Source organism: Siphateles boraxobius, unplaced genomic scaffold (assembly GCF_051911475.1).
Source record: "Siphateles boraxobius isolate OS27281-9 unplaced genomic scaffold, OSU_SipBor_1 12, whole genome shotgun sequence".
NCBI lineage: Eukaryota > Metazoa > Chordata > Actinopteri > Cypriniformes > Leuciscidae > Siphateles > Siphateles boraxobius.
Genome location: NW_027508722.1, coordinates 18,165,563 through 18,181,363, shown reverse-complemented (window position 1 = coordinate 18,181,363; position 15,801 = coordinate 18,165,563). Strand labels below are relative to the sequence as shown.

Here is a 15,801-nt window from a genome sequence, read left to right as displayed (position 1 = left end):
GGGAGTGTAAGGTAAATCAGTGCTGAAGGAGAGAGGAATAGCACTGACCGGAACTTGTCTTTCTTTTATGTTGTTGTCTTTATTTTTTTGCACAGCATATTGGGGATTATATTGTTTAAAAAAAAATAAATAATAATAATAATAATAATAATATATATATATATATATATATATATATATATATATATATATATATATATATATTGGTTCTGTGATTCAGCAACATGTTTTGATAAACCTTATTTCAAGCAACATGAGAAAAAGACAACCTAAGCCTTAAAATACTATGTATTGTGATACTTTGGTACTGTAAAGCTGTACATACATGTTCCCGAATGTAAACTGGTATATACAATGCGTGTTTACGTATAATATTGTTTGTACGTATAAGTCCAGTGCTCTATCAATGTGTTGCAATATTAACATTATTTTTTTCCAATACATACATTTTTCCACATACATTTTCTTTTTTAGGATTTTGATACAGTATTTACTATTTATTGATATTATTATAATGTTATTATTAATATAAAATTGTTAATTATGTTCAAATTATTTATTTTCGCTATTCAGAAGCAAGACTTCTGTCATGTTTTGTACTTTTTTACTCACCGCCAATCATCTCTGTTTAGGTCGGTTTCTGTGTCTACATAGACTCAAAGTTGCTACATGTATGTGCACTAAATATGCAAAAACTGTCTGACTGTGTTCAATTGTGTGCCTTGTGAGAGAGACAATAAAGGAATTTTTTTTTGTAGCCTACATTTTTGATTTTGTTATTGTCCATTGTCTAAAAGGGAAGGTTATAATTATGAATGCTAAAATTAAAAAGGGGAATATACCTTTAAAACATAATAACTAATCATTACTTTTTTTAGTAGGCATGCACATTTTCTAACTGTTGTAGGTTTAGCGGTATATTGAACATACTGAGCAAGCGATGGCGTATGGGCTGAACTACATTTCCCATAAATCCTTGGGCAGAGCCAAACCAGTGCATAACATGAAATTCCTTTTTCTATAATCAAGAATTGATACTTATTTTGGATGGGAGATGTTTAGAATAACCTAATGGGTTTATTTACTGATAATTTTAAACAAAACTGCGGACACTTTTCGCACATCTTAATTAAAAGTTCGTCACAGTATGTTTCTGACCAATGAGACAAACCAACAGGGGACGATAGCGAACCAATAGCCAAAGACTTTACTGAGAGGCGGTCACAGACGGGCGACTGCTAGTTAGTTTGTGCTCTAGATTATTGTTAAGGTTGTGTGGACTAACACTGCGGACTTCGGCCTTATATCATTACATCAAAAACGACCATTTCATAGAAATGGACCAGGGGAATAACACATGCATTGAATAATGTACCTATTCCGATAAATATTGCGACGCCTGAGGAACGAAGACAAAACTGAAATGGATTCGATAAGGCCGGATCGAGATATCACAATAATTCAACAAACAGCCGATAAAACGACCCACTATTGATTTCTATAGAAATTAAGGGGTGAGTGCGCTTTGGCCAATTGAATCCCTTTATTTTCATTTTGTGTTTAGTTTTTTTCCCCCTTTTCCCTGGGACAAGAAGGCAGGAACACACAGATAGATAGCGGATGAGGGAGGGGGAGTGAAACAGGAGGAGGAGGAACTTTAAAAGAGAAGGTGGGTCATTTCTCAGATGGTCTGTTTACTGATGATGAGAGACATTGATGATCAGAATTACTCCTGGAAAATAATTATTGTTAAAATAACATGCAGTCTTGTCTAAAGGCTTTCTAATTTCTGGGGCAATCTAATTAATTTTTTTCCCCTTACAAATTATATGACTAGCATAATAGTTTCATAAATGTCATAGTTTCATAGATTTTTAGAATATCTTCGTATTTTGTTAGTCTTAGTTTTTGCTTTAACGACACTCCACAGTTTTGTTGCATGATTTGAGAATGATCCAAAGATCATATAGTACTCAATGGAAGAACATTTTACCTTCTGTACAAAGCATATGATCAGTGTCACACATTTACTTCATTAGTGTGTCCTAGAAACTAAAGGGCGGATTCTCAAATGTATCATATTCATTTTGCATCATTACCGATGTTAAAACTTTTTCCCAGGCTCAAATTGCATTTAAATCCCAGATTTTTTTGTGTATTCTCACATTTGGACTTCTATTATATATTTATTATTTACAATATATCAGAGTTTCTCATCTGCTTTTGCTTCAGTCATAAAATGATTGGGCGAAAGTAAAACAAAATATAGAATTTTAAATTTACCACAAACTGTTTTAAGGATTTTTGCTGCAAAGTGTTCTGATGATCAAAAGGGTTGTCTTAATAGTTTGAGTGTTTCTAAATGTCTCTTGAATTTCATTGACCATGGCAGACCATGATTCAAAGTTCAAAACACATTCTGCATAGCACAAACCATGTTTATCCTCATTTTAAGTGTAGTCTGGGTTATATTACTTTTACCTTGCATAGTTGTATTCATAGTTTTTGAGAATGAGGAAATACTATTCAAGCTGATGTTGACATCTGCCTAATTTGACTTGCTTCCACAGAGAGCTGAAAGATACCTTAAACAAATCATATGAGGAATATGTTTTAATATGAGGATGTGATATGCCTATTTATTTTGTTATCCTTTGCACTCATGATTATAAGTATAGTTGAATTTTATTATTTGTGTTTTTTGCATACATATAATACATCTTAAATCAATTTTTATGTATTTAAATGTGTACAGCTCTATCAACGAAGGAGAACACGACAGAAGACTTTAATCTTCAGAAAAGATTCCCTGGCTGAAATCTGAGAAAACCGGCCCAAACTCCATTAAACACAAGCCATGGTTGCCATAATTAGATCTAAACTGCAAAACTGAGATCCCTTCACGACAGCCCAACTTTTTCTGATGGCCAACTCTGTTGCAACTCTGGTGGTCCAAACCGAACTCTTACCTTCTCAAACATCCTCCTCCCTCTCTCCCTTTCCTTCCCTCCTCCCCACCACAGAGGATGGAGAAGAGGATGGAGAGAGGGGAGAAGAAGAGGGCAAAGAGTCAGTAACAGTCGGGCTCACAGGTGACATGGTGATATCATCATCACCCCCCGTTGCAACGGTGGCTCAAAACCCAGAGCATCCATTTCAGTGTTTGGACTGTGGGAAGAGTTTTAAGTGGTCATCCAGACTGGCACATCATCAGAGAAGCCATAACAACGAGAGGCCATATCGCTGTAACCTTTGCCCTAAGGCCTTCAAGGGCTCATCTGCCCTACTATACCACCAGAGGTGAGAGGTCAAATGATTCTAGATATGGGTTGACATGCCAGGTCACAAAACCCAATGTAAGATGTGATTCTGTTCTGACTACTTTATTTAGTTTTATTAATTCTGTTCACCACAATTTTTAGTTCATAAAGCTGGTTTGTATGTTATTTAAGGTCTCATTCTGGAGAGAAGCCCTATAAGTGTGATGACTGTGGTAAAGCATTCAAACGCTCTTCTCTTCTACAGGTGAGCCATTCCAATCTCAAGCAGTGTCACCATATACAGGTCCTTCTAAAAAAATGAGCATATTGAGATAAAGTTCAATATTTTCCATAATGTAATGATAAAAATTTAACTTTCATATATTTTAGATTCATTGCACACCAACTGAAATATTTCAGGTCTTTTATTGTTTTAATACTGATGATTTTGGCATACAGCTCATGAAAACCCAAAATTCCTATCTCAAAAAATTAGCATATCATGAAAAGGGTCTCTAAACGAGCTTTTAACCTAATCATCTGAATCAACTAATTAACTCTAAACACCTGCAAAAGATTCCTGAGGCTTTTAAAAACTCCCAGCCTGTTTCATTACTCAAAACCGCAATCATGGGTAAGACTGCCGACCTGACTGCTGTCCAGAAGGCCATCATTGACATCCTCAAGCAAGAGTGTAAGACACAGAAAGAAATTTCTGAACAAATAGGCTGTTCCCAGAGTGCTGTATCAAGGCACCTCAGTGGGAAGTCTTTGGGAAAGAAAAAGTGTGGCAAAAAACGCTGCACAACGAGAAGAGGTGACCGGACCCTGAGGAAGATTGTGGAGAAGGACCGATTCCAGACCTTGGGGGACCTGCGGAAGCAGTGGACTGAGTCTGGAGTAGAAACATCCAGAGCCACCGTTCACAGGCGTGTGCAGGAAATGGGCTACAGGTGCCGCATTCCCCAGGTCAAGCCACTTTTGAACCAGAAACAGCGGCAGAAGCGCCTGACCTGGACTGTTGCTCAGTGGTCCAAAGTACTTTTTTCGGATGAAAGCAAATTTTGCATGTCTTTCGGAAATCAAGGTGCCAGAGTCTGGAGGAAGACTGGGGAGAAGGAAATGCCAAAATGCCTGAAGTCCAGTGTCAAGTACCCAGAGTCAGTGATGGTCTGGGGTGCCATGTCAGCTGCTGGTGTTGGTCCACTGTGTTTTATCAAGGGCAGGGTCAATGCAGCTAGCTATCAGGAGATTTTGGAGCACTTCATGCTTCCATCTGCTGAAAAGCTTTATGGAGATGAAGATTTCATTTTTCAGCACGACCTGGCACCTGCTCACAGTGCCAAAACCACTGGTAAATGGTTTACTGACCACGGTATTACTGTGCTCAATTGGCCTGCCAACTCTCCTGACCTGAACCCCATAGAGAATCTGTGGGATATTGTGAAGAGAAAGTTGAGAGACGCAAGACCCAATACTCTGGATGAGCTTAAGGCCGCTATCGAAGCATCCTGGGCCTCCATAACACCCTAGCAGTGCCACAGGCTGATTGCATCCATGCCACGCCGCATTGAAGCAGTCATATTTCTGCAAAAGGATTCCCGACCAAGTATTGAGTGAATAACTGAACATAATTATTTGAAGGTTGACTTTTTTTTGTATTAAAAACACTTATTTTATTGGTCGGATGAAATATGCTAATTTTTTTAGATAGGAAGTTTTGGGTTTTCATGAGCTGTATGCCAAAATCATCAGTATTAAAACAATAAAAGACCTGAAATATTTCAGTTGGTGTGCAATGAATCTAAAATATATGAAAGTTTAATTTTTATCATTACATTATGGAAAATAATGAACTTTATCACAATATGCTAATGTTTTGAGAAGGACCTGTATATCTTTATGGTCCAGATAAATCAAACTGTGATACATTTTTTCAGGGTTCTGATTATGAATAGAAAGTTCAAAAGAACAGCTTTTATTTGAAATAGAATTTTTTGTAACAATGTTAAAGTCTTTACTGTCACTTTTGACCAATAACATGTGTCTTTGCCAAATAAAAAAGTATTAATTTATTTCCAAAGAAATTATGACTGACCCCAAACTTTTGAACATTTTGGGGGTTTTTTTATTTTAAAATGAAAATGATAATTGATTTCATTATTATGTTTTATGTAGCATTCCTAGCCCTCTGATAGCAGGAGATTATTATGTACACCCTTACTGTAGTTTTAACCATTCATTCTGAGAATTTATGAATGTATTTGGTCTTAAAGGTGACTTTCTTCAAATGTAACAATTGTAGCAACTTGATTTACTTATCACAATGATTTATTTATCCAGATTCACCGCAGTGTGCATACAGGTCTTCGCACTTTCCAGTGCTCCTACTGCCCTTTAACCTTCAAATGGAGCTCGCACTACCAGTATCACCTCCGCCAGCACACTGGTGAATGTCCGTACCCGTGTGACAGCTGCTCCAAAGCCTTCAAGAACTCCAGCAGTCTGCGTCGCCATAAGAATGTACACCTGGGCTTCAAGCCCTACGTCTGTGACGTCTGCACTAAGGCCTTCAGTCAGTCCACTAATCTGCGACAGCACATGCGCATACACACGGGAGAACGTCCATATATCTGTGGGGATTGTGGACGCAGCTTCACGCATTCATCCAACTTGGCTTTGCATCGCATCTCTCACGAAGAAGGAAAGGCGAAGAGTGCTGGGAAGGCTGGAGGGGCCGGTTCAGATTCAGCAACTCGAGAGATGGAGGTGGTGCTGACGGAGGATTTGAACACTGTTGGGATGAGCATTTCTGAAATGGTGGGCCTCGTGGGTGGACAGGAGGGAGGAGTCGGACAGGTGTTCCTGTCTCACTGTACGCCCTCGCCTGCTACCTCAGGCACAGCCAATCAGAACATTCTGCCACAGCTAACGCTCACACCCACTTCCTCCTCTGTCACGGGCACAGAGCATATCCACATGAGCAAGACTGACACGGGTGCCAGTGTTTTGCTGTTTAGCTGTGGCAGCTGTAATGAGACATTTTCAACACAGAGTCACCTTGAGGCACATCAGACTCTACACCTAGATAGCCTTGGTCCAGAAGGCGATGGAGAGGTTGTTACAGAAAATAGCACGGGGGGAGGTGGGGTGTCACTGGTGGGGGCTACACCATTGTTGGCAGACTTTGAAGAGGTTGTTGAAACCACCGCAGTTGCAGATAGCGGTCAGGGAGCAGAGTTACTTGGTCTGGATGCGGTTAGAAATGAGTCAGGGCAGGCACAGTATGATCTACTTCAGACCTTCACCGCATCCACTGAGACCAGTGTCTCAACTGCACCAACTACAACAGCATGTGCTTACTGTGGGAGGAGTTTCAAGACCAGCAGTGGACTGAACAGACACATGGATCAGGTAAGACCAAAGAAATTCTTGTCAAAGAAGAGCCTTTTAAGAAACAACCTTCATTTCTCATTATCTGTTTCTTTTCAAGGCCCATCCTCTCGCTCTGTCTGAGTCGCGTTCTCAGTTCAACTGCTCGGCATGTGACCGCTCCTTTCCTCTGCTCTCCTCTCTGCTCAACCACCAGCACTCCCACACTCCTGAGCAGAGGCTGCTTGCTGAGGCAGAGGCGGAAGTAGAGATCGTCTGTCCCTCTCTCTCACTGCCCCTGCCCTCCTTAAAAAGAGATGGTGAAGATGGAGAGAGAGAGATCCATGTCAGTCTAATTGCTGTCACCGAGGAGGGAGAGAGACGAGCTGTGAAGCCATCTGCCAAAGCATCAGGGAAGGGAAGCAGGAGAGGTGGAGGTAGCAAGACATCTGCCACAAATAACGGTAAGGGTGCTGCAGTGGATGTTAAACCATTTGTTTGGTTTATATTCAAAGTCTGGCTTCTCTAACTGTGAGGTTTAATTATTTTTATTTATTATACATTTATGCTATTTGTTCTCAAGCTTTTGATATATGTAGACCTTACATCTTTGTATTAAAAACACCCATTTGAAAGATTAGACATGGTCTCATACAACGTTATATTTATCTCACGATGGTATTTCTGTTTATATTCCCTATAGAGAGGCCATATCGCTGCTCTGAATGTGGGAAGTCATTTAAAGGTTCATCAGGACTTAGGTACCACATGAGAGATCACACTGGGGAGAGACCGTATCGATGCACAGAGTGTGGCAAGAGCTTCAAAAGGTCCTCACTGCTCTCCATACACCAAAGGGTAAACACAGCTGCTTTTCAACTTGATGTTTTGATTTGTTTCTGTACAAGAGCAATGTTAAAAAACAACAACTGTACTTTGCATTATTAAATCAATGCATTATCTATTTACTACATTAATTACACTTAAATATTTTTTAATAAATTGCATGGAACACAAATGTAAATGTTTTCATGTATTTCTTATTTTTTTCCTGTGCATTTAAAATGTATTTATTATTTATCATAATGTCATAAAAAGGGACTGGATCTGTCAAGTTTCAAAGGCACCATGAAAGTATCCTAAAAGTTGTCTGTACTTGTGCAGTGTAGTACAAGACCTTTATAGTCACAATTTTGTGTGAGTAATAAAATATAATTAAATAAGAAATTAAGATCAGTAGGGATGCTTCGATCGATCGGCCAGAGATCGGTATCGGCCGATAATCACATTTTATAACTCGATCGGTACTCCCTAAACTTGGCCGATCTCACAAACCGATCACAATTTGATGACGTCAAAACGTGAGAAGGTACATGATGCGTGGGGATTTAAATGATTTGGCAGTCATGTCATCACCGGTGTGGAATTACTATGTGTCCAGAAACGATGAAAAAAATGAGCTATTTGCCGTGTATGTTTTAAAGGAATCTCATGTGGAGGAGCATTGTCCTCCAGAGAGATCGGCTTTCTGAAGAGTTGCTTCCCTCGCTCAGTCCACACAGCGCCGCTCGCTCAGAACGCCCGCAGTGACGCGCTGGTTAGGAAACATGAGAAATAAGTAGGGCTGCCCGTGCACAACTAAAGTTTTTTTCTGGTCGACTAGTAGTAGGCCTAGTTCATTTAAGCCATTAGTCTAGTCGCATATTTAGATTAATTTAATTACTTAAATATATATGGGAGAAAATAGCCTACTAAACCATAATGAGCGTTATCGTAATATTGCCTATATTCCGCATATCAAGCGCATGCATACAGCTTGCCACAAAGAACCGGCAAAAGTAATGTTTATGCAGCATTATACATTTTAATTGTTTATTAATAAACTAGTGTTTTCTGGCTGAAAAAAGATACAGTTGGCGATGTTGACGCCATCTTCGCATGTAGTGAACGCTTCAGAGAAATGCACACTTCATACGAATTAGCCTACATAAGCAGAGAGTAGCCCATTTCTTATCGATTTGAATTGTTGTTGTTTTTTCAAGACATTTCAAGCTTTCTATACGTTCTCAGGTCTGTGAGGTAAGTATCTTATACCCCGAGTTTCGGTTAATTTATGAGACACGCTCCAGTTCACGCGCAGGCGCCTCCGTGTCCTATTATATTGTCTGCTATATTTCTCTTTTTATTTATTAAATCCAGCCAATTTGTTGATGAAACATTGATTGAAATAAAGATAGATGAAATTTAAAAAAGAACATTATATTATATAAAACATATATGAAATGTATATTTACGTTTTTAAGTTATATTTAAATGTCAGACCACTCTGCTTTTCTCGTGTGTGGCCTATACATGCGTGTGTGTGTGTGCATATGGGGGAGGGGTGCGATTTTCAAATAATAATCGAATAATACCCAGCGATCTTCTAAAATAATTTTTGCTTGAAATGCCCATCCCTTCTAATGAGTAGCATAAAACTACTCCAATTTGTTATTTTAGAAGTTTAAATGATTTATTTATTTATTTAATTGTTGTCCTGCTCAGACTTGTATTGGACAAGGTTTAAGTTACATCAGACTTCTCTATTTTAGGTGATTAAATGTTTATGTTGTCCTCCAAAGTTTACTATTGGACAATGTTTAATTTAACCTTGTGGGCTTCATCAGACTGCTCCATTTTGTTTGTATTTATCTTTGTCTCATATTAAGTATATTAAGCATCGGGATCGGTATCGGCCGATCACCATGACAAGAAATCGGCTATCGGTATCGGCTGCAAACATCCTGATCGGAGCATCCCTAAAGATCAGAAATAAACGTGAATGGCTAAACAAACATACAAAACATCCATATCCTTGACATACACACTAGTTCTCCTTGGTGTCAACCAGTTGTATCTTTTGCATTAGAATCGTTTGATCTGGTTTAAAAAAATAGGTCTAAATGGTTAATTCATGGGCTGATCCAATTCACAAGTTCAACTTACTGACACACTGATTTGGTTGCAGCAGTTAGCAGCTCGCTAAAGGAAAGCTTACTATTAACTTAAATTTCGTTTTGTATCACTTAAGCTATATAACGAGTCACAAAACTTCATTTATTATACACTTATTATGCTTTTATGGTGCTTTTGTGTGTTTTTAAGTTTAAAAGTTCCACTTAAATTTAAGTGCATGGCAATTGACCAGTAGATATTCACATAATTTAAATTTTTGGGGGAAGTATTTCTTGAATTTTGTTTGTGTTTTGAAAATCAGCTAAAACCAAGATAAATGTTAATACATCTTGAAAATTCTTCTTAACCCATATAGGTCCACACAGGTGTGCGGGCTTTTCAGTGTCCCTACTGTCCACTGACCTTTAAATGGAGCTCTCACTACCAGTACCATCTACGCCAGCACACCGGTGAGAGGCCATATGTATGTCAGGAATGTGGAAAGTCTTTCAAGAACACCAGCTGTCTCCGTCGCCATAGTCAGCTCCATTCTGGCCTACGTCCACATGCTTGCTCTGTGTGCGGTAAGGCTTTCTCTCAGACCTCCAACCTCAAACAGCACGAACGGACACACTCTGGAGAAAGGCCCTTTCAGTGCTCCCAGTGCCACAAGAGCTTCACCCACTCATCTAATCTGCAGCTGCACCTACGCACACACTCCTCGCGCAAGGACTTCAAGTGCCAACACTGCGGAAAAGAGTTTGTCATGCTCTCCTACCTGCAGAGGCACTTAAGAACTCACAGTTCAGGGGGTACAGTAGCATGTACAAAGGAAGCAGGAAAGGTGGCTAAAGGTGTTGGGGCTTCAGAGACAGCAACGCTAAATTTAAACTTGAATGTACCTGGAGGGCTTACCTCATTGTTTCCTAGTGATGGCAATTCCACGTTGATTCTTTCACCCCCAAATCTTGACATACCTCCAAACACATCACAGAATTATTTTATGATCCAGACAACTTCAGGGCTGCAACTAATTCCACTCTCCAATCCCACTCCAACACAACAAGCCCCTCCTCCACCACCCCCTCCTCCCCCACCACCTCCACAGACACAGAATTTTCTGCTACTTCAGTGCCAGTCTAACAATGGTAACCAGCCTAGTCTGATCCTGGTCCCCACAGCATCCGGTACAAACACTCTTCCCACCTCTTCAGAACCACAGACCCTCCCCTTGCTGCAGACCATTCAGGCAATGCCCCAAGTTTTGGCAACACCACAAACTCAAATTCAGCAATTTCAACCATTTCAGACACAGCAGAGATTTATTTTGACCAATAATAATGCTCCCCTCAATACTGCCCAGCCTCAAAGCACATCGACAATGGCTCGTCCCATTTTAGGAAGCCTCGGTCGTAGCAGGAAAGGTGGAAATAGGCGTGGACGAAAGCCTAGAGCTGCTACCCCAAAATCCCCTCCTACTGTTCAGACCCCACCAGTCAAGCAACCATTTATGTTTTCAACTGCTACTTCCACATCTACTACGATATCCAGTGCCACTTCTGCTGCTTCTGTAAAGACAGAGTTCCCGCAGCTTAATTCTAACAATCCACTGGCTGTGTTGCCTGTCAGCAATAGCCAAGTACCTGAAAGTCCTTCTGTCCCTGCAGTTAGCATTATGTCGGTGACGCAAAACTCTACACTAGCAAACAGTTCCGATGTGTTGAGCTGTGATCCTGAGAGTGTTCCAGTCGAGGAGAAAGCTGTGGAAGAAATTCCAAGGGAGCGCTTTGTTCTGTGCCTAAAGAAAGAAATGGAGAATGGAGATCAGGGGGATGGGATGGAGGTGAAGGTGGAAATGGAGGGAGGGAATGATGCAGGGCAGTCTTATGTCTTACAGATCGAAGGTGAGGGCCAGGGAGAAGAGGGAGGAAATAGTGGGGGAAGAGAGAAGTCATATGTACTCCGGTTTCAGACAGAGGGAGAATGCGAGGGAGATGCAGGAAAAGAGAAGACCGAAATGGTCTCTCTTAACTTACTCCAAGAGTGGGCTGGACAGAGTGAGGGGCATGGTACTGCAAATACTGAGGGAAATGTTGAAGTAGAGAAGTCATTTGTGCTTCATTTCCAAACAGAGTCTCCGGGTGAGGAGAACATTCAACCAGGCTCAGGCTACATAGGATGCCCAGGTGAGGATCTCAGCCTTTCTTGCCACCCGGGTCAAGCTTTGGTGCCTCTGGAAGGGCAGGATGTGGTGTTTGAGCTTGGTGATGAAACAAAAATTGATGGAAGCACAGGTCCAGGGGACAGTGTTCAAATGATTGCACTGATAGAAGGTGATGGCAATGGTTCTGGGGCAAGGGGCAGTTTTAAAAGTGCTGTTGGGGCAAACTCTGGGCAAATGGAGGGAATCTTCCAATTAGGAGGAGAAGGCATTGTTATAATCGAAGTTAGCACCAGCAGTTTGAGAGAGGGTGGAATAGAAGCAGCAGATGTAGGACATAGGTTAGTGGAAGGAACTGAGGAAAAGCAAAATAATGATGCACAAGGAATACAAGAGGAAGTAATGTCAGAAGAGTCAAAAGTTGCTGATGCTGAGAGCATATCATCAGAGATGGGACTGATTGGAATTTAGGGCTGAGTATGGAGTAAATCTGATAGTTTAACTGGCTTTAACACAATTCACACCTCATGACACCTCATGACACTTTCACATGCAAAACTATGTGGCACGTGTTTACTAGATATACAAATGTTTTCATTTCAAGTAATGGTTCTGTCATTCTAAAGTGTTTCTTTTTGAACTGTGAATAATGGTTTTAAAGATTAGGAAGCTGATGACAGTGTTGTAACTGTAGGACTGACACAGGACCTATGTTAAATCTTACATAAATCATTTGAGAATTGTTTCTTGCATACATAGACATCCTTAGAACACCACCGTGTCTTCTTAAGCTGCTGTCCCCCAAGACTGCACTTTGTGGGGATAAAGCACAATGCGGTTGTTCACCTGGCCCCTACGGAGAGCTGTTTCACCACAATCATCTAATTCATCCCGACCAAAAACAATGGTTTCTAAATGAAGAAAATCCCTGGTGTTCTTCTATATCCAGGGTGCACTGAAAAGAGAATTTATAAACTAATATGAAATATGATATGCTGTCATGTTGACAGTTACTGTACAAAGTGAACTTTTGTAAATATGTCTACTCTGTTTCTTAATATTGGTACTAGATGACAATTACCAATAAAAATAGGTATGAATGTCAGTATTTGTGTTTGCTGTTTTACTAATTTCTCAGAATTTAGAAGTGTATTCAGATTACTTCATATGTAGGTTCATTTTTGGTTAGATTTAATGAATACATTTAAATTTTCATTTTGATATGGATGAAAATTATTTTACAGACAGAGATGAGCTGACAACTCTTTTTTTCTCTCTCAATAAAGACTGTAAAACCATCATCATCATCATCCAGGTGAATTCTGCACATTGGTGTTGGTTGAGGAGATTCCCCTTCCATGTAAAGCGCTTTGAGTGCTGAAAAAAGCTCAATATAAATGCGACGAATTATTGTTATCATCATTATTATTATAACGCTACATGTCAAAGCCATACAGTGCGCATGCGCTTTACCGTCGAAAGGTTAAACCGCTTCGTGCGCATCCACACTACGTAGTTTGCGCAGGCTCGTATTCCCGGATGAGGATTGGTTTGAAATAACATTCCATGCGGGAAGACAACGCTGAATCCTTAAATGCCTCAAACACTGCAAGTAACATAACTACAGAGGAGGGTAACTGTTATTGCTTTTCTTTTAAAGCAACCCCTGCGTCTCTGAATATTAGGTAAGTAGGTCACGCATGCTCTATATGATATATATAGCTATATACCGTAGATCGAGCAATAAAGAAGGCGTCGTTTACCATATAAGGGTTTAAATAGTGTCACTAGGTTTGACGGAGCAAGCTAACGGTACAGCATTTTTAAACCTGTTAAATGCTTCATGAACAGTTGCACAACCTAAAAGACAAAAAAGATATGCGTTTTTTTATATTATTTTTGATAAATGTTGGAGATGTAACGTAATTTCCCATAAGGAAGTCATACATAAACCACAAGTCTATCACTTTAAATTTGTCTTTATTTGCATTTATTCCAATGAGAGTTTCTTGTTTCTTGCAGTTGAGTTCTCTGAAATAAAATGAGAATCTAGAATGAATTCAGATTTCCCTATTTTAATGTTTAACATGAGTTGACTGTTTTTTTTGATAATGTCTCTCAGCTAAGATGGTTAGATTGGATCTTGGTGAGGTAGTCCTGCGGAGGATGCAGGAGAAGGACATTGAAGCTGTTAAGGCTCTCATCAAGGTGCGATTCAACATTATATCCCTCATATTTTTTCCTCACCCGTTCTCTTTTCATTCTCTTCATTTGTCCTTTCTCTCAGTTCATATTTATTCTTAGGCCGCATGCAATTTTCAGAATCTCTTCATTTTAGCAATATATAAGAATCTCTTCATTTTAGCAATATATAAGAACTACACAGATATAAATTAATAGGAGATACAACATTGAGGGGTTATTTATGTGTTATATTTCTACACCAGTGTGAAGTACGTTAAAACAAGCCAACACAGTTTGTTGGATATTTGCACACTATCAATGCTTTTAAATTCTCTAGTATTAGACTGTTGTGTTTTTGTTGTTGTTAATTAGAGAGCAAAACATTTTCATTATTTTATATATTGTGAAAGATTAAAGCCTCTGTTTTAGATTACTATACCTGCTTATTCAGCTTTAATGAAATATTCACTGTCTGAAAAAAAACAATAATAGATTTTGAAAGTGACTGAACAGTGACTTGTTAACAGTCTTTATTTAAAAGACTTTCGTAAAGCAAGAATACAACATGATTTATTGATTCAAATATATACTGTAATTTGAAAATATATTTTTTAATATGGGTAAAAATAATGTTTTTGTGTTTTGTTGTGGACAAATGATTCTGCAAAAAATTAGAGATTCTCAAATCGCTCTTTCTCCTCATTCTATCTTTGTTTGCAGGAAGGATGTGAGGGAATGGAGAACCGCCTGATTCTTCACCTTCTGACCCGTCCGCTTGCTCTCTTCATGCTGGCCACCCTATCCTCCATCCTCCGCTGTGTGCTGCACTCTTTTATCTTGGCGTTGGTCATTCCAGTCTTCATCCTCATCATCTACCTCAAGCTCACCATCCCGCGATCGGTGGGCATCTTGGGCTCCAGCAGGCCGTATTGGGACTACGTGGGCAGCAGTTACCACGCAGACACCGAGCCAGATCTACCCAATCCTTACTTCAACCGAGCCAAACTGATCACCAACCAGGAGAAAACCAGACGCCGTAAAAAAGCCAAAGAGAAGAAGACAAACGAGAGAGAGCAGGTGGATGAGGATGAGCTGAAGGAAAGGGCAAAGGTTGCTGGAGAGGTGTGGGTTGCGGACTCTGACGGGGAGATAATGGGATGCGTGGCTAGAGACGGTTGGAGTCGGGACGGTGTTTGTAGGATCTGCAGACTGGTGGTCCAGTCTTGGTACCGCAGAGAGGGACTGGGTAGATTGCTGGTGCAGGGCCTGGAGTCCAAAACAAAGCAGAGTGGCATACGGCGGGTCTACGCCCACGTGCCATTTCCTTCCAGGGTGGGAGAAGCTTTTTTCAGGAGACTGGGTTATCGTCTGCAGGGTGAGACTGCAGGGACTGAGGGAGAGGAGGAGGATGAGGATTATGAAGAGCCAGAGAAGGGTTGGCTGGGGTTCCCTTTAACTAAAGTGTTTGTTAAGGATCTATAAGTATCATTTAAACTAAAGACTTTACAAATAAATAAAGGAATACTGGATTCAATACAAGTTAAGCTCAGTCAACCTGTGGTGTAATGTTAAATGTGACCACAAAAATAATTTTGACTTTGGAGGATTTAAAGTCGAAAATGTGAAACTCATCATTTTATAAAAGCAATTTAATTCCTCTGTTAAAATGTGTATAATGTAAGCTGTAAAGTTGTTTAAATAATCATTTTTACAGTCTTTTATGGTTTATGGAGTTATGTTGTCATGTTGATGAAGTTGAATTGTCATTGGACCTTCAAACTGAAGTTGAAGTTGTATATAACTTTATACAGAGAAGGTTAGTAAGCATTTTTTTCACCACCCTAAAATCATGTTAAATGGATAGTTCACCCAAAAATGAAAATTCCGCCA

At 39.8% G+C, this 15,801-nt stretch overlaps 2 protein-coding genes across 3 annotated transcripts; both read left to right on the top strand.

The window, feature by feature from the left end:
- Positions 1–1,209: 1,209 nt before the first annotated feature.
- Positions 1,210–12,832, top strand: znf628 (zinc finger protein 628). Of its 2 annotated transcripts, none has more exons than XM_077209794.1 (7): positions 1,210–1,514; positions 2,756–3,300; positions 3,453–3,525; positions 5,604–6,674; positions 6,754–7,096; positions 7,336–7,490; positions 9,943–12,832. In XM_077209794.1, exons 2-7 carry the CDS (start codon positions 2,924–2,926, stop codon positions 12,196–12,198), a joined length of 4,275 nt encoding a protein of 1,424 aa, XP_077065909.1. In that variant the 5' UTR covers positions 1,210–1,514; positions 2,756–2,923; the 3' UTR covers positions 12,199–12,832. The 2 variants fall into 2 exon arrangements, with proteins under 2 accessions (XP_077065909.1, XP_077065908.1); XM_077209793.1 differs by having other exon boundaries at positions 1,210–1,669.
- A 432-nt stretch (positions 12,833–13,264) lies between these two features.
- On the top strand, positions 13,265–15,801 carry nat14 (N-acetyltransferase 14 (GCN5-related, putative)). Its single transcript, XM_077209811.1, has 3 exons — positions 13,265–13,412; positions 13,850–13,935; positions 14,632–15,801. Exons 2-3 carry the CDS (start codon positions 13,855–13,857, stop codon positions 15,391–15,393), a joined length of 843 nt encoding a protein of 280 aa, XP_077065926.1. The 5' UTR covers positions 13,265–13,412; positions 13,850–13,854; the 3' UTR covers positions 15,394–15,801.